The 26,821-nt window shown below is 37.3% G+C and overlaps 1 protein-coding gene across 1 annotated transcript in view; it reads right to left on the minus strand.

The window, feature by feature from the left end:
* VWA8 (von Willebrand factor A domain containing 8) overlaps window positions 1-26,821 on the minus strand; it is a 365,564-nt gene that overhangs the window by 231,662 nt on the left and 107,081 nt on the right. Inside the window, exons 13-15 of the mRNA XM_058684129.1 lie at window positions 11,421-11,581; window positions 9,088-9,201; window positions 463-631 (exon numbers count right to left, since the gene is read on the minus strand). Of these exons, the coding sequence (XP_058540112.1) occupies window positions 463-631; window positions 9,088-9,201; window positions 11,421-11,581 (444 nt within the window). The remainder of the gene's footprint in view (window positions 1-462; window positions 632-9,087; window positions 9,202-11,420; window positions 11,582-26,821) is intronic.

The following is a 26,821-nucleotide window of genomic DNA, read 5'->3' on the forward strand; positions in this document are numbered from 1 at the left end:
GGATATATTACAGTATCGAGGGGAACAGCATTACTTTATATATTCTAAAATCTAAGGAACTAAGATATATTTGGCCTCCCTGTATAGGAACTTAAAATGATCATCTTTGGCTGATTAGAAGAGGAAAAGGAATCCAAATCTGCCTCCATATGAGGAAAGTGGAGAGCTAGCTTACATCCATGGTTCTCAAAGTGTGTTCCCCAGATCAGCAGCTCGGCATCACCTAAGAAATGCCAAGTTCTCGTGTACCACCCCAGACCTAGACACTCAACAATCTGTATTTTATCAGACCCTCCATATGTTTCTGAAAAAATGCTGAAGTATGAGGACCGTTATATCAGGAAATGTGGGAGTAAATGGGAAGAAAAAGCCAGGAATGTCCAACTCTGCTCCAGCAGGTGTCAGAGTGCCTTAAAAAAGGAACAGTTGAAGGCCACAGGCTAAAGCTAGCCTCACTCTTACCATTTCCTTAATCACTTGAACTTCTTCACTTTTGGCAAGTGGTTTCATATAATGGAAAAAGAACATGGTTAAGAATTCTGGTCCCAGCCATTGCTGTGTGGTGCTTCCAAAGACAGGGGGTTCTGCCAAGGCGATGATTCTGAAGGAGGGGTGGACAGGAAAAATGGATCTAAGGGGGGGAAAAGTAAAACAAACAAACATAATCATTCATATTAGAAATTAGGTCATGGGAGCTAAAGCCTAGGCAGTGATAACCCCATCATGTTGCTGTTAATATAGTCAAAGCTATTATCCAAAGAACAAGCTTTGAAAAAAATCAGGACATCCTAAGAACCTATTATTAACACAAAAAAAGAATCACCTACTGTTAAAATATGTTGGATTATTTCCACTGATGGTCTCCATGCCTTGCACAAACCACCGTTTGGGATATGCTGTTACATATCCAACAAAATTTCTCCAAAGTCCCTCAGAACAAAATCCCCTCCAATTCACATTCATTACACAGCTTCCTTTTCTTTATTCAAAATCCCCTCAAAATCTCCTGTCTTGCAAGGAGCCCAGTCTATGTAAATCGTAGAAAGACCAAGAAGTATGATCCAGGATGAGAAGGCTTTTTACAACACAGAAAATTTAAGCAGCACAGGGGCTGGATTAAATTTAAAATTTGCAATTGACAATAAGAATAGTCTTCAAAAAGTAGAGAAAATTCAACTTTTAGATCATTCACTCTTTTGTCATTTTTTAGGAAATATTGTGATTTTTTTAAAGTGATCTTTTATAAATCTCTGCTAGGGAATCTGACGATGTAAATATTCTAGGACACACAGAGGAAGAAGATAAGACTCGCCTTGGTTTATGAAATGACTTAATATATTTTGGAGAAGGGACTAGACACCCCTTATCATGATCTAATCATGGGGTGATATTGTCAGTTCTTATGAACTGTACTCTAAACCCCAGTGGAAATACAACTTTAGAGGGTAGTATCATCCTTGTTATGTGACAGAAGATATGAAACTCAAACACCTGCCAAGATCTTCACAAAAACAAAAATATAGGTACATAACTGGCATTTCTCCAGAAATGGAATACTCATTGCCATTAACTGTTATAATAGAAACCAATAGTTAAGTGCTTAGGCGGCTAGAATATCAGGAGGTAGGAAATGTGTGGAGAGAATCAGATAAGTACTCTGAAGATTTCAGATAAGACCATGCCCTCCCAATAAAACAGGTAGGTCCACGGACTCTCTGACCATGTGATCTGTACATTTAGAGGCCACTCCCTGATTTGTAAACCAGGGAAAAGCAGTTTTTGGAAATGGTCATATGAGAAAGGTCTAGAGGAATTCATGAAAGCTACCAGATATCATTTCATTTCTCCAGGTGGGAAAAAAAAAATCCTTATTTACAGATATTCAAGCAGGGCATGGGAATGATCTGTCCAAAGGAGTTGTTCTGAGAAAACAGGAAAGAACAGCAGCATGAGCAGTGCCCGGAAGGCCTGAGGATAACATGATCACTGAGGACCGCCAGCAATTAGACAGTCACACAAGAGAACCTGGACACAGAGAATCCTGTCATCTAAAAGCTAAAAGGGAAGGTTATTCCATTTTCCACTCCTGCCAAGTGGTTTGCTACAATCCAGAAAACTCCTGCTTCGTGGCCCAACAACAGATGTTGGATTCATCCCTGCTCCTCCTCTTTCCTAGCTGGGACAAAAGAAGGTGGGAGAGACAGAGCCACTTTTTTGTGCTTTCACTGCACAAAATTAAATCTGCAGATGCAGTTTCTTACTCAAGATAATGAGGGATACTAAATCAGGGAATAAACAAAGCCAAAATCCAACAAGTAAGCCAAAAGAGGAAGTCTAATTTATATCCTTCAACCAAAAGATCAGGAAGCAGGGACCACAGCTGAGCTGTGGATTTAGTACCAGAAGAGCAATTAACATGAGAACAAGCAACAGGAGAGCAAGCTAGGGGGGTTGACTTTAAATAGGTGATGATCATTGCTTGGAACATACATTGTCTGTGGCTTGCTTTTTGGTATTGACTCTAGCTGGGTACACCCAAGTGAGCTGGCCCAATTTAAAGAGCGGCAGTTTCCGAGACTGTTGATGTATCAGACAGAGAAGTGTATACTGACTATGAAAACAGCCAGCAAACTACTGAATAACAGGATAAGGACCATTTTGTTGCTAGGTAACCCCAAAGGCTTCCTTACATATAAATAGGTCATATGGAAAGTCATTTCCTGATGGTGATAGGATCTCCACCTCTGAAAGCCGCTGAGTAGAGTACTCCTAAGGATCTGCCATGTACTTTCAGGTGCTTTAAGACACTGGTGTGTAATACAAAGGCTGAATACGTGGTAAATAGTTGAGAATTAGGAAACAAGCACTGTCAAAAGTTAAAACTAAGATTAATGTTCATTTTACTACAATCTAACAACAAATAACAAATGAAACTAAAGATATGGCTTGACTGAGATAAATAACTATTTCATAAGAATTAAAGATGAGAAAAGCAAAGTGCTCTTTTAAAAAGATTTCAGGAATAGAAGTATTGGGGTCAACATGTTTGGGCACATAAGTTTTAGAGAGAAAAGCACTTTCCACTGCTTCTTAGCGATAAGAAGGAATGAAGTATTGATATACATAACAACATGAAAGATCTCAAAATAAGTATGCTGAGTAAAAGAAGTTAGATCAAAAAGAGTATATACTGTGTGATCCCATTTATATAAAGTTCTAGAAAATACAAGAGAAATCAAGTAACTTGAAGCAGAGTCTGAGGGTAGCAGAGGAGGGTGACAAGGGTCAAGAGAGAGGGATTACCAAGAGATCTGAGGATACTCTGGGGTGGTGGTCACAGATATATTCATTATCCTGACTGTGATGATAGTTTCATAAGTATATATAAATATAAAAATTATCAAACTGTACACTATAAATATTCACAGTTTATTATATGTCATTATACGTCAAAAAAGGCTATTCATTTAATAAAAGAAGAAAGACTTCAGTAAAGTCTAATCTTTGGAAGGAAATTATACAGTACATTTTTGTCAAATGTGTATATTGAGAATGACATAGAAGGTTTTTATAAAGACATTAATCATAAACCAGAAGAGGATCTTGTAACTGGCTTTCTGTACTATAAGACTAGTGCTGAACCTACAGGCTATGTAGTTCTATCTACAGCCCATATTTCACCTTTTTTTCCCGATGCAATGTAGCAAACTGCATGGGCACATTTCTTGCTCATCTTTATGGCACACGAGGTCTAGGGTGGTACTTGGATGACAGCAAATGCTAAATAACTAAATAAATATATTACTGTTGTTAAGAACCATCACAGCAAGAAACTTTTTGAAGACCTCTGATGTCAAGGACAATGGAGGTAATTGATAAGGACTGAGAATAATGATTTTCTACCCCAAAGCAGAGCAGCTCATCTAAATGAATTAATTTGTTAGAGAAGGTGCATCCTCTGTATCAAAAAGACAAAACCACAACATACAATAATAATTAGATTCTTTATAGACACAGAGTTTAGAACTTTTCCTTGACCAAAAAAAAAAAAAAAAAAACGGTAATTTTTCAAAATCAGAATCTGCTGAGAATCAAACACAAAGACGTGGGCAGAAAATCCTGGGTCTATCTTGAATTTTAAAATTTACGTGGCCTACATCGCTACTAAAAAGAGCTGAGGTTTTTGGGCAGGCCGAGAGAATGCTGAGATCCTACCTATCTTCTAACACAGGAGTAAAAATAAAAGGGTCTAGAGAAGCTAATCTATCAAGGATTACGCCCAACATCCAGTTATGGTTCAATACCGATCTAGAAAAACTGGAGACTGTAAACCATTTTCAATGTTCACTCATAGTTAATACTAATAAAATATTCAATAAAAATGCAAAACACCAGACTATATATAATTATAACTGAGACTAGGCCACTAATCTTTACTGCTTCCCTGAGATAACCATAAGCCCTTTCTTGGCAAAACAAACTATTAGTAATGCACAGAAACTCTCAGCCCCCTCATCTAGGCTCTGACCGATGGCAGGAAGGGACATATTTAGCAGCTTATAGTATTTGTACTCTCCCTTTCCCCAAAGAAGTTTTTCTCATCAAAGGAAGCAATTCTATTTTGGTCCTTGTTTCCTGTGAGAAATGCAGGCATGGTGTCTGATGTGCGTGGCCATCATGCTATTTCTAACCACCACATCCACTGTATTCTTGGTGTCTTGCAGCAAGGGAAGGAAAGTTGCTAACATTTCTTACACCATATTTAAGAGCACATTAGCTATGTAGTTACTTGCGGACAACGCCTGCAGAGCATTCAGATCAAGACATATGATCTTCATGAAGAATTAGAATTAGAATACAACAGAGGTCAGCAAAGGAGTCAAGTACAATTCTTTAGAAACTGGGTTTCACACTATGAAGTTGACAGGCACAGTAACCCACTGCTAGTAGCTGTTAATTACTAGGCACTGTGGTATCAGAAACATTTGCTAGCTCAGAAGGTTGTCTAAAACTGGATTAATGGAGTTACCTTTACCTTGAGTTTCCTAGAATTTATACTAGGTTAAGATTTACTCACTTGCCCAAAAACATTTGCTAAGTGGTCTACTATGTGCCAGGTGCTGTGACGTTAGAGACAAAGAGATGAAGTACAGAGCAACAATGTCCTGGCAACATTCAAGTCCTGGGTTGCAGTTATTTCCTGAGGTCCAACTGCATCCTTGCCTCTCCTTTGAACACATGACTTGCAAAAATTTAAGGTTTTTTTGTTACCTGTAACTAAAGAAGTCTTGCTAAACACAAATATGAAAATTGGTCCTATCTGAAAAGAGACATGTATCCAAATTTATCAAACTGGGTCCAGAGGCAAAGACGCTCTTAAATCTGCCTTCCCTTCATTCTACATTGACTTTTCCTCTATCTCAAAATCCCCCAAGGAAACAAAGCATTCATAGCTGAGTTTGTTTAAAGGCTATCAGATATAATAATGATTTCCCTGAACTTCAAGTCTGTGCTTAGGTAGAGAAATAAAGGGATAGATGATTCAGACGCTGAGTTTCTCATGTAGAGTTCAAATACTAATGCCAAGAGTAACATGTTAGATATGCACAGCATATAGGATCAACTCACACTAGATAATGGGTCATATGACTTATAGGAACAACTCATGAAATAAATCAATTTCCTCACTGAGTACAAATTTCCCACTTTATACTATGCTGTATTCTTTTTGGTCAAACTGTCTTCTTCCTACCTAATAAACACAGGCTTGAAAGAAATACTGTCAATGGCATTAACATACTATAACCTACCCTATTATAACCTATTATGACCCTAATAGAGAACATATTTATTCTCAGTAAGACAAAAATGGGCCACAAAATTAAATCAAGTTTAGCCAGGAAAAGATAAAGAAATTTACTAACAATCCACATCCATCAGAGTGAAGAAGATTCTGTAACATGACTCTTTAACAATGAAATAGAGAAAAACTGTTTATGTTCATAAGAAAATAAATAGCATGTTTCGCAGGCCAAAAAACAAACAAAAAAACAAAAAAACAAAACAAAACAAAACAAAAAAGGAGGAATACTGATAAGGAAAGGAATTAGGATTTCAACTCGTAGAAATATTTCAGACAGAGAAGTATCAACTCCTAGACATTTTGCCCCTGAAAAGTCAATGAAGTCCTGACAAACTGGCTGAACATAAGAGAGAAAATTAAAAGTTCAGCCCAAGAGGTTCAACACCTAACAGATGAAAGTTGCAGAAGGAGAAACTGGAGGAAATGGGCAAGTGGGAGTGGACAGAGATCTAGCATGGCATTTGTGCTGTAAGTATGAAGGACAGCAGGTCCGAATTAGGGCTAGTCAGGATGCACTATGAAAGAAAAGATGGAAACCTGATAAAAGCCTGATGTGCCTGCACACACCGAGAGGAGATTTAGACAAGAGGGGAAATACCTGGAATGAAAAAGTGATAAATACATGGAAAACAGGGTCATTTCCTCCTCTGTGTTCCCATAGCATTATTGTAGAGATCTCTGTTCTAACATTTAAAAGCTGCATTGTAATGGGCACGTGGGGGCTCAGTTGGTTAAGCATCTGACTCTTGCTTTTAGCTCAGGGCATGATCTCACAGTTTGTGAGTTCGCGCCCCACATTAGGCACCATGCTGACAGTGCACAGCCTCCCTGGGATTCTCTCTCTCCCTCTCTCTCTGCCCCTCCCCTGCTTGCTCTGTCTCTCTCTCTCAAAAATAAACTTAAAAAAAAAGCTGCATTGTAATTATTTACCTACATATCTGCCTCTCTTCATATGTATACAATCGCTAACTCTAGGAAAAACAAAATGTATGCAAGACAGGAAAAACAACTGTATTTTACTAAATGACTCAACTGTATACAGTCCTTATACTGTGATAATAATGCAGACATTGAGTGAAGTTCTAAATACTGCAAGATAAAGAAGTATCAATGAAAGCACATTATGACATTGCAATAGTGATGTATGGGGACAGATAGTATCTACCTACGCTTGTGGTGAACACAGCATAATATGGAAACTTGTGGAATCACTATGTTGGATACCTGAAACTAATGTAACATTGTGTGTCAACTGTACTACAAAAAAAAAAAAGTATATTATTTAGTGATATGGAGGTAAGTACCTTGAAGAAACAGCTCAGAGTAGAAGTAGTAGTCTCTGGGGTGTGGGAAATGGGAAAGTGTCTGAGGATCAATGAGAGGGGACTGGTATTTTTCGCCAGATGCCTTGAAAAACTATCTGGCTCAAGTTTCATGCATGGTTAACAATGACACAAAATTCAAACAAAAATAAAAAGTAAATGACAGAAACCAAGCAACACTCTTATGACTTGTTTCCACCTACTCGGAGAAACCTCTTGAGATAGAACTGAGCCTGGTTTGTATTCATGGGAGTGATGAAAATCAATAGTGATGAAGATAGGACACTTTGAGAAGGAAGTCCTAGTGACCAGTCTGAGCCACAACCTCAACACGATGTACAGGCCACTCTGTTCCTGAAATGGTTTTCATTTGTAAAACCGCTTGTGACCATCAGGGAGAACTTGGGTCCTTCTCAGGAAACAGGGCTGTCATTTCCTGGACATTTGACTACAAATACAAATGTTCCTGAAGTCCTAAGGGAGCCTGACAAGCAGGCTTGCTACTGCCCCACTGTTTTGATCCAGCTCCCTGAAAATACAAAATACAAAAGGTATGAAATGAGAGGAATGTTTAAAACTTACCTCCCTAGACACTCAACTAAACTATTCACTGGGCTAGAGGAGTTCAAGGATGTCTATCCTAGAAGCATAAATAGCTGTGTATAATCAAGTGCATTTTTTAATAACTTACACAGAAGCAGTAAGGAATTTAATATTTCCTCTCTATAAAAACTTCCAAGAAAATTTTTGAACAAAATTCTCCTTAAAACATAAACACAATAAGAAACACACTTAATTATCATTTGTAAAATTTTAACGTTTTCAGTATGTCAGCAAGCCCTTTGTGGGGAGGGGAAGCTTTAATTAAATAAGATTCAATTAAGTCACTACATATTTGCCAAGGTAGCAATCTCTACTTATGTCAAAATATCCATGGAAATGGAATGAAACAGAAAACTTATATTTGCCAAACCTCCTCTGAAGGAAAGTAGTGTGTAGTTGGAGGAAATGTTTTGAAATTTTTCAAACACACAGAAAATTTGAAAGAATAGAATATGAACACCCATACATCCTTTACCTAGGTTTCACCACTTATTAAGATTTTACCACTTTGTGTTCTTATTCCCACTTGTTCTTTCTCTGTGTGTGTGTGTTGTGTGCATGTACACACACGTACATGTCTTTTTCCCCCTGAAACGTTGGGAAGTAAGTCACCGACATTTTTTTACATTATCCCTTCAATATCTCAGTGTGCATCTCCTAAGAACAGGAATATTCTCCTTCATAGCCAGAATACCATTATGATATCTAAGAAAATTAATACTAATTCAATATGATATAGTATATATTTCAAATTTAACTTTCCCAATTGTCCCGAAGTATCTTTTATAGCTGTTTCCATTTATTTCCTGATTCAGGATCCGAGCAAGCCTCACACATAGCATTTGGTTGTGACATTTCTAGGAGGGAATATATAAATAAGCCACAAAGGGTACACCTTTATCAGGTGGCTTACCTCAGTAATAACCCATCACTTCCTGGGAGGGAGGACCCAGTAAATTACGAGAGTTTTTTGTGTTGTTTTTGTTTTGTTTTTGTCTTGCTGAAGGGAAACAAAGTACGGGACAAAAACTGAGTCACCAGGACAATGAATAGGGGTTACCTTCTGAGCACTAAGCAGCTTATGAAGTGTTCAAACACTTAGGTGAAAGTTCGGCTGAGAGGGCAGAACATACCTTGGGTCGTAAACCCAAGTTTTAAGAAATGCCAGATTATGAGCATGCCCAGGACAACAAACTATTAAATTCTTCAAAGTTAGCCTGGCTTGGCCCTCGGTTTAGAAGGATAATAAAAAGAAGGCACACTTGACCACAAGGATGAGGGCAGTGCACCCAACATTACCTCTTCCGCAGCTGCTTGTCAGACAGTTGTAGCTCCTCCTTTAAGCGCATATACCTGTCTTCTCTCAGCAGCCTGGAGCCATCGTACAGGCTTAGCTCCCGGTCGTGGATCAACCTAATGGGAGAGGCGAAAGTCAGGGAGCAAATTCATCTGTTTTGAATGCTGAAGTTACAGGAGGTAGAATCAGCTAACATTTTAATCACGTCTATTCTTATGGGCAATGGAGTCTAACAATTTTGTTAGCAGCGCCTTTTGAAACTTCAAGTTGGCTAGTACTGCTGTACTTGGCAAAACTATTGGTTTCTGTGCTGGAGAGCGGTTGTCATGGTTACGAGATGTGGACAGTGGGGAGGAGAAGGACGAGGAGAAGCTGGAAAGGGGAAGGAGGAAGGAGATGCAAGGAAACAGCCGAATGAGCGACTCAGGACCATCAGGAGGTACATATTAATGACCAAGGCAAGTGGTACATGCTCTGAGTCTAATGTAAGTCTTTAAGGGATAGTATTTCCAAAAAATTTCTATCTTTGGAACTATAGGATTTTAAAATATCAAAGATCTTTATAATGAAATAACTGGTGCTGCTTTATCTACAAACTACGATGGTGACCTGACCATCCATAGCACCAAGAGCACTCCCTTCCAGATGTTGCAGAGGGTGAAAAGCACCAACCACTGAAGTCTCCTGAAGCCTGCATTACACTTGGCCCACAAGGACCTCCACTCGGTGAACACCAAGGAGAGGGGAGACTGCATAACGCAGGGGTCAGGAGCATGGACAGCAGACTCAGTCAGATCTGTGTTCAAATCCAGCTCGGCACCTTATAAGCTGCCTGGGGAGGGGGAGAACTGCTACTCCATCTCTCTAAATTTTTCTCTTTTATAAAATTAGGGCGATAATACCAACCTCCTAGTATCGCTGTGAAAAGTAAACACCTAATGTAAGGCAGACGCTATGACAGTTGTTGTCAATCTTGGCAGCACATTAGAATCCCCTAGGAAGGGTTTGAAAATGCCCATTTCCGGGCCTCACCCTGGATCAATTATATATGAATTTGAGGAGGCAGAGCTCAGGCCTCAGTAGTTTTAAAGCCCCATCCCTGGAAGGTGCTTACGGCTGAGAACCTGAGAAGCACTGGCCTGGCACAATGCCCAGTACAGAGTAAGCACTCATAGCCACTCCTCTTAAGTGCTTGGCCTAAGGGCAAGGGATAACCAATAAAAGGAGAGGGCTATTATTTTGTTTGTGTCTGTATTTATCCGTTCAGAAGAAAAAAAAATACTGTAAATCTATGGAATATTTATGGCAAATCACTGAAAGGTTGTGATTATTATTTTCAAATGCTCTCAAACCTAATTAGGACTAACAATGTTTTTGGAAAGTTTTGTAAAATTTATTTATTTTGAGAGAGAGTGAGAGTGCAAGTGGGGAGAGAGTGGGGAGAGAGAATCTGTGGTGTCAGCGCAGAGCCTGATGTGGGGCTTGAATTCGTGATCCAGGAGATGATGACCTGAGCCGAAATCAAGAGTCGGACACTCAACCAGCTGAGCCACCCAGGCACCCTTATTTTTGGAATTTTTAATTATACTCAGGATGTGACAAAAAATTTTGAATATTTAGTTGGGGAAATGGCTTATGCCATAGTTAAAAAAAATCTACAAATGACAGAATCAAGACAGAATAAACAAAAAGTTGGTATCATTCATCTTCTTAAATAACGGGATAGACATATTTCCCATGAAAGTTACACATGAAGTTTTCTCTTAACATTACACTCTAAAGAAGTTAATTAGAAATGTTTTCCCCACCTAAAGGGAAATAAGGAAACAATAGTTACATAAATGTTCAAGTTTATAACCACAAAGTGAGTTTTCTAGTCTATATAAAATATCATCAAACACCTATTACACATTTTATATAAGGAACTACCCTTTCTCTCTCAAAAAAAATTCCAACATGACCAACGAATAATTTAGATCTATGATTCATAAGGAGTTTATAAACAGTGAAGCAGTGACTGACAAATCGTAGAAACTTCAGCTGTGTAACTTATTGCATGTATCAACCAGCATATACGAAGTCTTTCAAAATTACTACCTGACAGCTTTTTTTTTTCCACTCTTATACGGAGACTGCTGCTCTGACAGTGGTTTTTCCCAAAATGTTCATTATTTGAAGTTTCGCTACTGTTTACAACGAAGAAACATCTTCTGTTCTGGGTGGTTACAGAATTAAGTTTCTCAGTCTCTACATAACCCAGTTTAAAAAGACTGATAGAGTCCCCACCCACTGTTTCCATGGTGTGTTTTTCTGCGTGTGTGTGACTCACGCAAACCTTTGCAATACAGCGAGTGTGCCGGCGTTGACGCGGTGAATGCCATCCAAGAGGACAAGCTTTCCTTCCAGAGCGGCATTCACAAGGGGTGAGGACCGCCAAGCAGTGTCTCCATTGGGAAGAGTGTATCTCTGCTGTAGCAGATCACGTGCTGTCATATCCTGGAACCAAGTGCCACCACCCACCAAAGAAAATGCAGAATTAGTTTTGAAACTAAGGTTGGTGGCTTACTTAGCTTTAGAGTTAGGTACTTCTCTGAACATAACATTCCACACTCTAACTGGGAAGTCGTCTTCTCCAATTCAGTAAAGAGCGAGATATCCAAAAGCTTCTCCTGGTTATTTGAGGTTGGTCCTGTTACTCATCCACATAGCATAGTAAGTGTGAGGGCTCCTCCCCCTCTCCTTCTTATTAAGCATTTTCCCCCTCCCTTGAAATGTTCATTTGGCTCATTTAGATGGCATTCATTTCCACTTGACTGTAATGAAATTCAATTCAATCAGCTTTATTTTTGCAGGGATCAAAATGTGTGGATTCCTTTTTAAGAAGTAGAGGCCATACAAACTCAATGGGAGGCGATGCTTATCAATAATGTGCATTGTCTTATAGTTAAAGTCTCCTGAAAAACCATGCTAGGAACCCATCACAATGACTCAGTGTATTTAAAGAGGTCTGAAAATGGAGGAAGCCAAGGAGGACAGTTGTCAGATGAGGTACAGGAATTGACAAACAATAGCATGGCACTCACAAGCAAGTCTTTAAAGCACACACACAATGCGCTTGTGTTAAAGCAGTGTAACAGATTTAAGCAAACTATAATAGCAGTGGCATATAAATGTCTGCTTACTTTAAAAAATTCGAGGTGCCATGTAACATGAATAATTTTTTCTTACATGTATTAATGATGAAGATAATAGTTTGCTTTCTGTTATCACCTTCAGATAACTTTTGTGCAACTAATAGCAAACAAAATTTCAACTTTTACAATCAATTTTATCCTGAAACTTAAAGTCTTTTGTAAATTCTTTGATATCCGACTCCAGTTTCAAGAAGACAGAAAACTAATACATTTGCTTATATTCACAATGGCAACAGATCTACACCAAAGCCAAGATGAAAATGTAAGTATTCATCATTTCAGTTTTCTCACTATCAAAAAAGTACTGACTTAGGAAGTGTGAATAAGCCTATACTGAATCATAAAAGCACCTGAGAACAGTAACATTCAAACTCACCAAGTCCCCATAGGCCTAAAGGTCTGGCTTTGACACCTTATCAAAATTTGGCTTAGCTCATTAATTTCATTTAATTCTTCAACTATGAATTTTAAGTTCTATGCAAATTATATGAGCATGGCATTCTATGCGGCCAGTGATAGTTGCAATAGTCAATACTAAATTGATCACCATCGTCAGCATTTACTGAGACGGTTCAGAGTGAGAATGAGATCACTCCTACCCATGGGTATGCCATGTAAGAACAAGAAATGGATAAAAATAGGACAAATCAAAATAAATCATTGTGGGTCATTTTCATAATCAAATTCTGAAAAACAACCAAATACACAAATAAATCTTTCTAAAATTAATATAAAATAGGTAAATTCAAAAAAATTCTTGGCAATAATTATTTCAGAAAAATATTCACTATAGAGTTACATCATGTATTGTTCTAGAGAATAAAACAAACAGAAAACATGTCTTAGCACAGTACTTCTAAGTCAAAGATATATATCAGAAATAGCTGGGGGAAATTTTGGAAAATACATAAGCATAAGCATAAGCCCCTCTCACCCTGAAGATCTGGATTCAGCAGATCCAAGGTGGGGCTCACCACCTTGTAACATTACCTTATAATGTTTAATTAAACATTAATTACATGGTAACTTAAATGCCCCCTCAAGTGGGAAACTGCTTTAAAATAGAAACATTGACTCAATGTGAAAGTCTGTCTCATCCTATTTATTTATACCCCTTTCTTATTCTAGTAGGAATTATGAGATTATACAAGGACGTACAAAATGTGTAGCAAAAGAGTATAAATTAAGAGGTGAAAAAAATGAAAGAAAAAAAAGGAAGGAGTAGGCCTTGTTTCCTTCAGGTGTTCCTATTGGTATTCAGAGGGGATGAAGAGAGCATCCCATTGATACTATATTTTTAAAGGAATGGATGGGTGTTAATTTTGAAAATGCCAGCTTCATATTGCAAATAGATGGTATCCTGACCCATCTGAGCTCTTGAGTCTTTTTGCGTGGGCCCGGGAAAAGGAGGTGAGGAATGGGACGGTGCCATGGGATGTTCAGACTCCTAAGTGGCTGAGGCTGGCAACTGGTAACTTTTTTTTTTTTTTTTAAATTTCAGTAGAGAAAATTCCTTACTGTCATACCAAGATACCCTCAATCACCATTCTGTGAACGCTACAAAAAAGCACTGCTTCATTTGATGAGGATTCCAAAATACTTTCACATCTTGTTAATTCATTCAATGCCTACCAAAACTTGCCTCGTTCAAATGAGTAAATATTTACCAGTAAGACAGCCATCGCTGACTGAGGTAAAACAAGATTATTTGCTGCTATATAAGGAGCAGTCATAGATCAACAGAGCTCAGTGCTGCTAATGCCAGCCAGCCACAACTACAGACCAGAAATACTCTCCCTTTCTTCAATCCTTACAGGAGTAAAAAAATGGAAAACACTTGGCATTTCTTGGAAGACTAGCTCACTTCAGTTTTACCACCTAAACTCTCTTACACTACTATGCAAAAAAAGAGTCATTCTTCACTTCTAGTATGACTTCGCATTAAAATAAAAATCCTCCTGAGAAAGAGAAGAAAACATTCCTTTTAATACAAGCTTCTACTTTTCATAATTAAAAGCCTGTACTGGGAGAAAAGAGGGAGATTCCAGCTTTTCCTTAAAGAGATAATTGTCCCCACTTTCCATAATATGAGTTAAAATCAGAAATTATTTTTGATTGTGCAAGAGTGCAAGAACACCAAAATAAAGCTGAACTTTCATCCAACTCAAACTAATCAAACCTAATTATATTGATAGGCTTTTTTTCAGCATAGTCTGAATTGCTCAGTGATATGAATTAATTTCAACAACAGGCTAATCTCTAAAATAGAGTAACAGCATTTTCAAGTGTTCCTGTCAATAGAATATTTGGATTTTAGTACCGTGAAATTGTTATAATATCTGTATTTATTTTAACATATACTGGGTCATGAAATTTTTGAAAATTTATCATTTCTTTATTCTTCCTGCCTATTCACACATCCCCAAAGCAAGTGGAAGGCCAAAATTAAAAAAAGAAAATGTGCTTGCTCCATATGATTATTTTGAAGGTACACTAATAAAAACCAAAAAAAGATGCATATCCCAGTTTTTGCATATATTTTTCTTATCCTTGAAACTTTTGAACTTAAGAGAATAAAAATAGTACTAATGATATCATAGAGCCCGGACCATTTCCTCTTTCTGCATTTCCTTAAAAATTTTAAAACAACAGGACATGAAATCCAGTTCCTTTAGAGCTACCATTGTCTAACCTTCAACACTTCACCTTCTCATTCAGATTCCTGGAAAACATCCGAATATCTCTTAAGATTCTGGGTCACTTGAAATTTTGCTTTTTTTTTTATTAATAATTTTGCTCTTTTCATTTTTCAGTAGGGAAAAACCCTACTGAAAAAAAAGTTTTATTACAATGAGAAGCATAACTGCATGAAATGTATCATAAAACATAGATCTGAACCCTAAGGCAATTATATGCCTTAAGGTTTTTAGCACCTTTGAATGATATATGCTAATTTTCTGACATTTCCTTGAGAGACCTGGATGTAAGTCATTAGTTAGATGGAATAAGTTCCAAAAGCATCTGTGTGTCAAGGAGCTAGAATAAGACTAGAATTACTTGTCCAAGGCATAATATCATTCAGAAAGATATATAAAAATATTATAGTAAATTTTCAGCATATAAAGGAATTTGAGCTTTCTTCCTTTTTCTCTTTCTTTCTTCTTTCTTTCTTTCTTTCTTTCTTTCTTTCTTTCTTTCTTTCTTTCTTTCTTTCTTTCTTTCTTTCTTTCAGAAAGGGAGACATAGTGTGATCAGGGAAGGGGCAGAGAGAGAGAGGGAGACACAGAATCTGAAGCAGGCTCCAGGCTCTGAGCTGTCAGCACAGAGCCCAATGCAGGGCTTGAACTCAAAAACCGTGAGATCATGACCTGAGCCAAAGTCAGATGCTTAACGAGCTAAGCCACCCAGGAGCCCAAAGTTACCTGTCTTGAGATGCAAATATTGATAATCAAGTAAAATTTTACAGTAAAAAGCATATGTAATTTTTCTGATGGAAAATTTAAATTATTGCAAATGTAGTATTCAAAGCATATATAGAATATGGCTTTAATTAGATTAAAAATACACGTTTCCACCACATATAGGAACCCAGAATTTCAGAAAGGTTTAAAAGTTGGCTTGCAAAAATATGTATGATGTATGTTATAAAATCTGAAATAAGTGGATACAGAAAACTAAACAAGGGAAGATGAAATGAAGAAAGGTAAAGATAATACACAAAGCATGCATTGTAAGAAGAATCTAAAATGCGGATCTAATCTTTTTAATATCTAACACACACACAAAACAAGTGACATAAAAAAAAAGTTATGTAAGTCCTAATAACCATAGCACTGACACCAAAAAGAAGCGGTACTATAATTCTTGGTGATGAGACAGAGGAAAATTTCTTCCATGGGTCAGGTCATCATATAAAGAACAACATGTTAAGAACTTAAAAATAGAAATAACAATAATTATAGCCACCAGTACTTATGGAGAGCTTACTAGGTGCCAAGAACTGTACATAAATTAACTTGTGTAATCTTATAACCCTCAGAGATAAGAACAATTATTGCCTTTATCGTACAGATGAAGTAACTAAGGTATGAAGAGGTTAGCTCACCCGATCAAGGACACACAGCTAATAAGCAGAGGAGCTAGGTTGTCCTCAAAAATATTACAATAAATATCAGTGAAAGAAGTTCCACAGAGAAGGGGCTAGTTTGGATTGATCAGTACATGGATATATTGCAGAGATAATATAAGAACGTAGCAATTGTACACCTCTCAGGCTACCTACCCTCCACAAACGCTGCTTCTCAATCAAGTTCTTTGAGAAGAGTCAGAAATTGGTGACTGTGATGTTTCCACACCCCAAGATGTCCCTAAACACAGCTAGTCTACACTGTTGTTTAAAAATATCTTTGAATATATGTATAAAAGATTATAATAAAGATGTTTTAGTTAACAGTAATTACATAATTCTTCACTTTCTTATTTCTGAATCAAAAATATAAACTGTGAGGGGCACCTGGGTGGCTCAATCGATTAAGCGTCCGACTTCGGCTCAGGACATGATCTCGCAGTTCGTGGGTCCGAACCCTGCATCAGGCTCTGTGCTGACAGCTCAGAGCCTGGAACCTGCTTGGGATTCTGTGTCTCCTCTCTCTGTTCCTCCCCTGCTCATGCTCTGTCTCTCTCTCTCTCAAAATTAAATAAAGATATATTTATTTATTTATTTATATTTATATATATTCATATATATTTATAAACTATGGGCATTTAATTTTTTTTGATTGGGGTAAGTAGTATTAATTATTTTTCTCCCCAAAAGAAACTAGCTGAAATTCTGTGGGCTTTCCAGCTCTATCTGAAATAAGTTTTGCTCAAGTAAGTAAAAATACCCTGCCAAAAAATACCTGTCAGTAGAGTATAAATACCAAGAAAATCTGGGACTTAACTGCACAAAAGAATACACCAAGACTAGCTGATGTAAGCCATCAATTTTGCAATAAGGGATTAATTATGTCCATACCTATTAGTGGCAGCATAGTGCATAAATACTGTATAAACACAGAATGTTAATAATTTTTAGGTCCTAGAATAGAAATGAAGCCATTATTTACAGTCTAAGCATGCTCACTGAACAGAATGCAAGGCATGTTGCCAACATTCTTTAGTGTCATTTATGTTTGATCTCAAAGAAGCCTCTCGTTTTACATATTGTAAAATTATTTATAAACCCTTCCATGCTTCTCCCCCAAGTTCTTCTCTTAAAGAACTATTTTTAACCCATCACACGTATAATAAATACCTCCTTTATGTACACAATGATGGCCTTACAAGCCCACCATGATTGTTTTAAGTTACTCTGCTAGCATTGGGAAAAAGTCGATTTGAATAATTTATAGCTCTATTCACTGTAACCAGTGGGATCTATACAAGATGATCTCCTCTGGTCAAAGACTTATTCTATGAACACAGAACAAAATTCTTCTCACTAAAGCTAACCAGATGTCAAACCCACTGTCTCACTAACAACTGACCCAACAAAAGAACATCTTAATAAAGTTGCAAAATAAAACATAAGTCAAGGTCACTGTAGGTATAAAAGATATCATATGTATTCAGTCAAGATACCCAATCAAATACCCTTCTATCCTTCTTGTACCACAGAGGCTAGAAAACTGGAAACATTACTTCTTAGATGCTTTGCAACTAAAGTTCTAACTATGCAACTAAAGCATTCTTGCATAGGCACAACTAGGAACTGCAGTGAAAATGAGATTAGGTGACAGCCAGCTAGAGGGGACTAGGGTAGCTACAGCTGCAGTTCTCCTGGCTCCGTCATCTCCATCTGGGTAAAATCGAAACACTGCTCCCTGTCTCTCCCAGAAATTTTGTATGCTACCTGATACCCAGTGAGAAATCCCTCTCCATTTTAGACAGCTAGGATGGATGCCATGGTCCGCAGCAAAAACCACAAGCTAAAGATAACAATATTTTAAGAATGAGCAACTTATTAAAGCTCGTGCAGAAATGCTCATGGACAACTAAGTATATAAAAGAGAATGAGTAGACTTTCAAAAAAGAAAGGTAAAAGGCAGAGATGTTCCCGAGTAGAACCCCAACACACACAAACTGAAGAACCACATTTTATCCAAATGGTAGGGCAAACTTTCCTGCATTTTATCACAGGGGTATGACTCCGTTAGAAGAACAGGTGAGAAAGGTGCAATCAATTCTAGCTTAAATATTTGCAATATTTGCCTTTTACTAAATCAGTTTTTAAAAGCAAGTCACAAGATCATAAAATCTTGTTGTTTTAAGTACTAACAAGCAGTTCCGTATTCAGTAAAGACAGCTCGAACAGGTTTGGCCTCATTCAACACTCAAATCCCTTCCGATCAGCCAACATGGAAACAGCAGGTACAGAATGAGGAAGGCTGGGTTTCAATTCCAAATTTGCCACTTCCTTGCGATAAATGGATGACGTGAGTAAAATCTCTTTGGAATTAAATGAGATGTCTGGCATTTGGTGGGTATTTAATACATAACAGCTGAATTAGAACCAAGTGGAGAAAAAACAATACAAATACATTAAAATTTAATCTAAGTTAACAGTTCAGGATACTAATAGGAGTCATAAAACAATGCTATATGACAGAAGATATTCTTATTTTAGGATTTAAAGAAAACATAACAGGAAAACGAGTAGGAATTAGTAAAGAAAAGTTGACAGAGGTCAAATTTGAGCTGGTCTCTTAAAAGTGATGTGAATTACCCCAAATTTATTTATCTTTTCCGTCATATATTGACTGCTGACTACATGCAAGGCACAGTTCCAGGTACTGAGGATACAACAGTGGAACAATAAACAGTCTTTACATTCCAGGGGGAAAAGAACAAAAATAGACAAAGGAAAAGGGACAGAGGACGAGAAGGAAGGAAGGGAGGGAGGAGACACAACTAAAAAAAAAGATCACATAGTGGGTCAGGGCTATACAGAAAATATCGGGTAACGTGATAGCAAATGACTTGTTGGGTCAAGGATGCTTTCTCAAAGTATATTTAAGTTGCCAGTTTGAATGACAAGAGTCTGTGTGAAATCAGGGGTTAGAGGCCTGGGCAACAACCTGTGCAAACGCCCTAAAGCAGAAGCTAGACAGATATAAGGGACTGAAAGTAGCAAGAGGGTGAAACATAATCAGCAGGGGGTCCAGCAGGGAGCCAGGAGGCTGGAGAGGCAGACATGGGCGGTGGTTCTCAACCTTGACTGTCTGTTAGAATTACCAGCTAGCTTCTGTAAAAATACTGAAGTCTGGGTTCCATTCAGACCAAATACATCAGACTGTCTGATGATAGGGCCTAGACACTGGAAGACTTTCTCTCTTTTTTTTTAAAATTGTTTTTAATGTTTATTTTTGAGAGACAGAGAGAGAAAGAAAGAGAGACAGAGTGCGAGCAGGGGAGGGGAAGATAGAGAGGGAAACATAGAATCTGAAGCGGGCCCCAGGCTCTGAGCTGTCAGCACAGAGCCTGACGTGGGGCTCAAACCCACGAACTGTGAGATCATGACCTAAGCCAAAGTTGGATACTTTACTGACTGAGCCACCCAGGCGCCCCTGGAAGGATTTCAAAGTTCCTTGGGTGATTCTAGTAGGCAGCCAAAGTTGAAAACCAGTGATGGAGGGCTCATAAGTGAGGGTAAGGCATTCTTGTTTTATTCTAAGTATGACAGGAAGCTATTGACAGATTCTAAGCAGGGAAATGACATGATCTGATTTACTTCTCCTATTCCTTACAGAATAGATTATGGGATGCAATATATTCTAATTAAATACCTACACATGTTTAATATCTACAAAAAAGTATAATTTAAATGTTTTCACCAAAAGAGATAAATTTTAAGATAAATAAATTGAAAGCTGTAAAATATTAATGAAAGAAAGTGAAGAAGGCAAATAAATGGAAAGATCTTCTATGCTCATGGATTGAAAGAATTAGTATTGTTAAAATGTTCCAAAGCCTAAAGCAATCTAAAGGTTCAATGTAGTCCCTACCAAAATTCCAATGGCATTTTTCACAGAAATAAAACAAACAATCCTAAAATGTGTATGGAACCAACCACAAAAGGCACTGATTAACCAAAAAGTCTTGAGAAAGAACAAAGTTGGAGATATCACACTTACTCATTTCAAGCTAAAGTAATAAAAACCATATGATACTGGCATAAAAAGACACATAGATCAATGGAACAGAATAGGGAGCTCAGAAATAAACCCACACATACATGGTAAACAAATTTATAACAAAGGGGTCAAAAAAAAAAAACAACAAAGGAGTCAAGAACATACATTTGGGAAAGGATATTCTCTTCAATAAATGGTATGAGGGAAACTGCAGAGCCATACGCAAAATGAAACTGGACCTCTATCTTAGACTATACATAAAAAATCAACTCAAAATGGACTGAAGACTTGAATGTTAAGACCTGAAACCACAAAATTCCTAGAAGAAAATATAGATAGTAAGCTCCTTGACATCAGTCTTGGATTTTTTTTTTAATGTTTATTTATTTATTTTGAAAGAGTGTGAGCAAGCATGAGTGGGCAGGGGCAGAGAGTGAGAAGGAGAGAGAGAATCCCAAGCAGGCTCTGTGCCAACAGCCAACATGAGGCTCAATCCTACGAACTGCGAGATCATGACCTGAGCTGAAACCAAGACTCAGACACTTAACTGAATGAACCACCCAGATGCCCCAGCATTGGATTTTTTGAATGTGACTTCAAAAGCAAAGGCAACAAACCCCCAAATAAACAAGTGGGACTGCATCAAACTAAGAAGAAAAAGCTTCTGCACATCAAAGAAAACCAGCAAAATGAAAATGCAACTTACTGAATTAAGAAAATATTTGTAAGTCATATATCTGATAAGAGGTTAATATCCAAAATATATGAACAGCTCATACAAGTCAATGGGGAAAAAAACACAATTTGATTTTAAAATGGGGAGAGGACCTGAACAGACATTTTTCTAAATGGCCAACAGGTATAAGAAAAGGTGCTCAGCATCACTAATCATCTGGAAATGCAAATAAAACCACAATGAGATCACCTCATACCTGCTATTATCAAAAAGACAAGAGATAACAAATGCTGGTAAAGATGTGGAGAAAAGGCAACACTTGTGCACTGTTGGTGGGAATGTAAATTGAATGTACAGCCACTATGGAAAGAGTATGGAGGTTCCTCAAAACATTCAAAATGTAACTACCGTGTGATCCAGCAATCCCACTCCTAGTGCAGGAGATACCTGCACTCCTGTGATCACTGTGACATTATTCACAAGAGCCAAGATAAACAACTTAAGTGTCCATCCTCAGATGAGTGGGTAAAGAAAATATGTTTTTACACATATAACGGACTATTATTCAGCCATGAGAAAGCAGGAAGTCCTGCCATTTGTGACAACATGGATGGACCCCAAGGGCTCCTGCCATTTGTGACAACATGGACGGACCCCGAGGGCATTATGTTAAGTAAAATAAATCAGACATAGACAAATACATACTCTATGGTATCACTTACATGTAGAATCTTTTAAAAAAAAGTCAAACTCTTAGAAAAAGAGGGTAGAAAAGTGGTTTGGTTGTCGGGGGCTGAGAGGAAATATGGAGAGGCTGGTAAAAGGGTACAAACTTTCAGGTATAAAATAAATAAGATCTGAGGATACAATGTAAAATGTGATGACTATAGCATTATATAATTGATACTTGTGAAAAGAGTAGAACTTCAATGTTTTTATCAAAAGAGAGAGACAGAGAGAGAAATACCTACAAATATTCAACCAACATAACTGATGTGTTCTTAAAAATCCAATGAAGTAAAATTCCACATGCCAAATACGTTTTCCACCAAATTCTCAACAATGCGTCTACAGATAATGGGCTGGAGCTACTGGAGATGTTCATCACTATAGTAGATCCTGGCAAAAGCAAATGATGCTAGACTGCTACCTGGCTGTGGGGGTTAGGGTGGATGAGGAGCAGGCTAAGAAGTGTGCTATGGCTGCATTACTTGACAACTCTTTTGATCAGCTTAATGTGTACCCTGTGGCACTTTCCCAGCAAAACCAGAGCTGCTTTCTCTAAACTGATCCCCATGGGAGAGACACTGTGCAGCAGGGAAACAAGCACTTCTTCACGAGGTGGGAGACAGGGAAGAGTTGATGGATTCAGGGAGGGTCATTAGGGATAAATGTGGAGTCTCCTGCCCGAAGCAGCACAGAAGGAGGCTTGCCAAGAGGAAAGAGACAGACTGATGGAAATAGCGGTCAACCTCACGTGGCTCACCTTCTCACCTGGGCGAGGGCGTTAATGGACATCACTTCTCTCCTGTGTAGAGCGTGTCTGCCTGCAGCGACCTAATTCTGAAAGAGTTTAAGGGAACCACAGGAAGCATCACAGGATCTGGGAACTGCCAAAGGCCCCCTTCAGATTGTTAATCTCTTAACAGGAGTACACAGAACATAAAATCAGGAATGTGGCAACTTTTACCATCTTAAATCCCCGGCTACTTCAATTCTAAGGCCCCAATGGCACTAAATGAGCTCTGGTAAAGAATACCTTTCCCTTTGCTGTCCGTTTTCACTATCTCTCTAGTTTTGTCGAGTGGCTTTTATTTCAAATACCTCAGAAAGCCCTGTTTCTACGATGAGACTGGCTTGTAAATCAGCAATAAAGTTCTACATATTCAGAAAGTGGTTTGGATCCTAAGTACATGTATTTTTTGAACAGAGGAAAAACAGACAAACAAAGCATTTAGGAATCAAAAAAGGCAACTAGACAAAAAAGATTAGAAGGATATATTTCCTTTTTATTTCCAGGTATAAAATGTTTACAAAATACACTGGCACATACAAAAATTGTGAATTTCAAAACCAAATCAAAGTTATATCCTTCTTTCTTTTCTTTTTTTGACATATTCCTCATAAAAAGAATATAGATATATAACATCATCATTAAATTCACTAACTTCTAGCAAACTCCTCATTCTTACCGTAATCTTTGATGACTATAAATGCCTCAGGACCCTTAAAAGATTGCCCTAAGGATTGCCCTAACTTCTTTAAGTGGAAAATAAATGGCCATGATTAGATATAAGAAAATTAGGAACAAAAATATATAAAAAATAACAGCATATACATGAGACATGGAGGAGGGAATAAAAAAGTTTTTGTTTTTTCTTTTAGAATGTGTTTGAACTTAAATGACCATCAACTTAACATCGACTGCTATAGAGTGTTGTAAGTTAACTTTCATGGACACCACAAACCCAAAACTTATCATAGATACACAAAAAATAAAGAAAAAGAAAGCCAAATACCACTACAGAAACTCATTGATCACAAAGAGTGCAAGAGGAGAAAGGAACAGAGAACTACAAAAATGACCAGAAAACAATGAACACAGTGGCAATAACTACATACCTATCAATAATTACTTTAAATATAAATGGCCGAGGGGTGTCTGGGTGGCTCAGTAGGTTAAGCGTCTGACTTTGGCTCAGGTCATGATCTCACGGTTCGTGAGTTCGAGCCCAGCGTCGGACTCTGTGCTGACAGCTCAAAGCCTAGAGCCCGCTTCCAATTCTGTGTCTCCCTCTCTGCCTCTCTCCCACTCATGCTGTGTGTGTGTGTATGTCTCCCAAAGATTAACATTAAAAAAAAAATTTAACATAAATGGCCGACATGCTCTAATAAAAAAAAAGACCCATCTATATACTGCCTACAGGAGACTCATCTCAGACCTGAAGATACATACAAAATGAAAGCTAAGGGATGGAAAAACATTTAACATGCAAATGGACATGAAAAAAAAAAGGCCAGGGTAGCAATAGGTATAGTATAGTATCAGGTATCCCAGACAAAATAGTTTTTAAAACAGACTGTAACAAGAGATAAAAAAAGGGTATTACAAAATGATATAGGGATCACTCCAACAAGAGGATATAACAATTGTAAATACCTGTGCACCCAACACTGGAGCACCTAAACACATCAAGCAAATATTACTGAATACAAAGGAAGAAATTAATGGTAATACTATAATAGTAGGGGACTCTAACACCCCGCTTACATCAATAGATGGATCATCCAGGCAGAAAATCAGTGAGGAAACTATGTTTGAATGACACATTAGACCAAATGAATTTAACAGAGACAACAGAACATTCCATCCAAAAACAACAGATGACATATTCTTTTCAACACATGTTGACATTTTCCAGAACAGATCACATGTTAGGCCACAAAACAAGTCTTAATAAATGTAAGAAGACTGAAATCTCTTCTGACCACAATGGTATAAAACCAGAAATCAATCACAAGAAAAAAACTGGAAAAAACACAAACACATGGAGGATAAATGATACTAAAACAACCAATAGGCCAATGAAGAAATTTAAAAAAATACATGGAGACAAATAAAGATCGGAAAACACAATGGTCCAAAATTGTTGGGATACTGCCAAAACAGTTCTAAAAAATATACAGCAATACAGACTTACCTCAAGAAACAAGAAAAAAGTCAATCTAATTTTACACCTAAATGAACTAGAAACAGAAGAACAAATAAACCTATAGTGAGTGGAAGGAAAGAAATAATCAGAGCAGAAATAAATGGCATAGGGACCAAAAATAATTAAATAAAAATTGAAAAAAAAATCAAATCAATGAAACCAAGAGATGGTTCTTTGAAAAGATAAAACTGATAAACCCTCAGCCAGACTCATTCAGAAAAAGAGAAAGGACCCAAATAAATAAAATCAGAAACCAAAGAGGAGATATAACAATTGACACAACAGAAATACAAAAGTTTATAGGAAAATACTATGAAAAATTATATGCCAACAAATTGGACAACATGGAAGAAATGGATTAATTCCTAGAGACATATAGTCTTCCAAAACTGAATGAGGAAGAAACAGAAAATCTGAACAGACCAATTACTAGTAACAAAATAGAATTGGTAATCAAAGAACTACCAAAAAATAAAAGCCAGGACCATAAGGATTGACAGAAGTGAATTCTACCAAACATTTAAAGAAGAGTTAGTACCCATTCTTCCATTCTTCTCCAACTATTCAAAAAAAAAAAAAAAAAAAAAAAAAAAAAAAGGAAGAGGAAGGAAAGTTTCTAAATACATTCTATGACATCAAATTACCCTGATACCAAAACCAGACAAAGATACCACAAAAAAGAAAACTACAGGCCAATATCCAACAAAACATTAAATGGATCACTCACCATGATCAAGTAGAATTTATCCCAGGGATGTAAGAATGGTTTAATATTTGCAAATCAATTCACATGATACATATTGACAAAATAAAGGATAAAAATAATGACCATCTCATTAGATGCAGAAAAAGCATTTGACAAAGTACAACATCCATTCATGATAAAGACTCTTAAAAAAGTAGGTTTAGAGGGAACATACCTCAACATAATAAAGACCATATATGAAAAACCCACAGCTAACATACTCAATGGTGAAAAACTGAGAACTTTTCCTCTAACATCCGGAACAAGATAAGGAAGTCCACTCTTGCTACTTTTATTTAACATAGTTCTGGAAGTTGAAGCCATCATACTCAGACAAGTAAAATAAATAAGAGGCATCCATATTAGTAAAGAAGAAATTAAACTGTCACTATTTGCAGATGAAATGATACTATACATAGAAATCCTAAGGACTCCACCAAAAGACTATTAGAAGTGATCAGTGAATTCAGTAAAGTTGTAGGATACAAAATTAATACCCAGAAATTGGTAGTGTTTCTATACACTAATAACAATTTAGCAGAAAGAGAAATTAAGGGAAAAAACCTATTTACAATTGCACCAAAAAGAATAAAATACCTAGGAATAAACCTAACCAGGAAGTGAAAGACCTGTTCCCTGAAAACTGGTGAAAGAAACTGAAGATAACACAAATGAAAAAAGACATTCCATGCTGTTCACAGATTGAAAGAATTAATATTGCTAAAATGTCCATGCTACCCACAGCAATCTACGGCTTTAATGCAAACCCTACCAAAATACCAACAGCATTTTTCACAGAACTAGAACAAATAATACTAAAAGTTGTATTTTGGAACCACAAGACTCCAAATAGCAAAAGCTATTTTTTTTCAATATATGAAGTTTATTGTCAAATTGGTTTCCATACAACACCCAGTGCTCATCCCAAAAGGTGCCCTCCTCAATACCCATCACCCACCCTCCCCTCCCTCCCACCCCCCTTCAACCCTCAGTTTGTTCTCAGTTTTTAAGAGTCTCTTATGCTTTGGCTCTCTTCTACTCTAACCTCTTTTTTTTTTTTTCCTTCCCCTCCCCCATGGGTTTCTGTTAAGTTTCTCAGGATCCACATAAGAGTGAAACCATATGGTATCTGTCTTTCTCTGTATGGCTTATTTCACTTAGCATCACACTCTCCAGTTCCATCCACGTTGCTACAAAAGGCCATATTTCATTCTTTCTCATTGCCACGTAGTAC

Source organism: Neofelis nebulosa, chromosome 1, assembly GCF_028018385.1.
Source record: "Neofelis nebulosa isolate mNeoNeb1 chromosome 1, mNeoNeb1.pri, whole genome shotgun sequence".
NCBI lineage: Eukaryota > Metazoa > Chordata > Mammalia > Carnivora > Felidae > Neofelis > Neofelis nebulosa.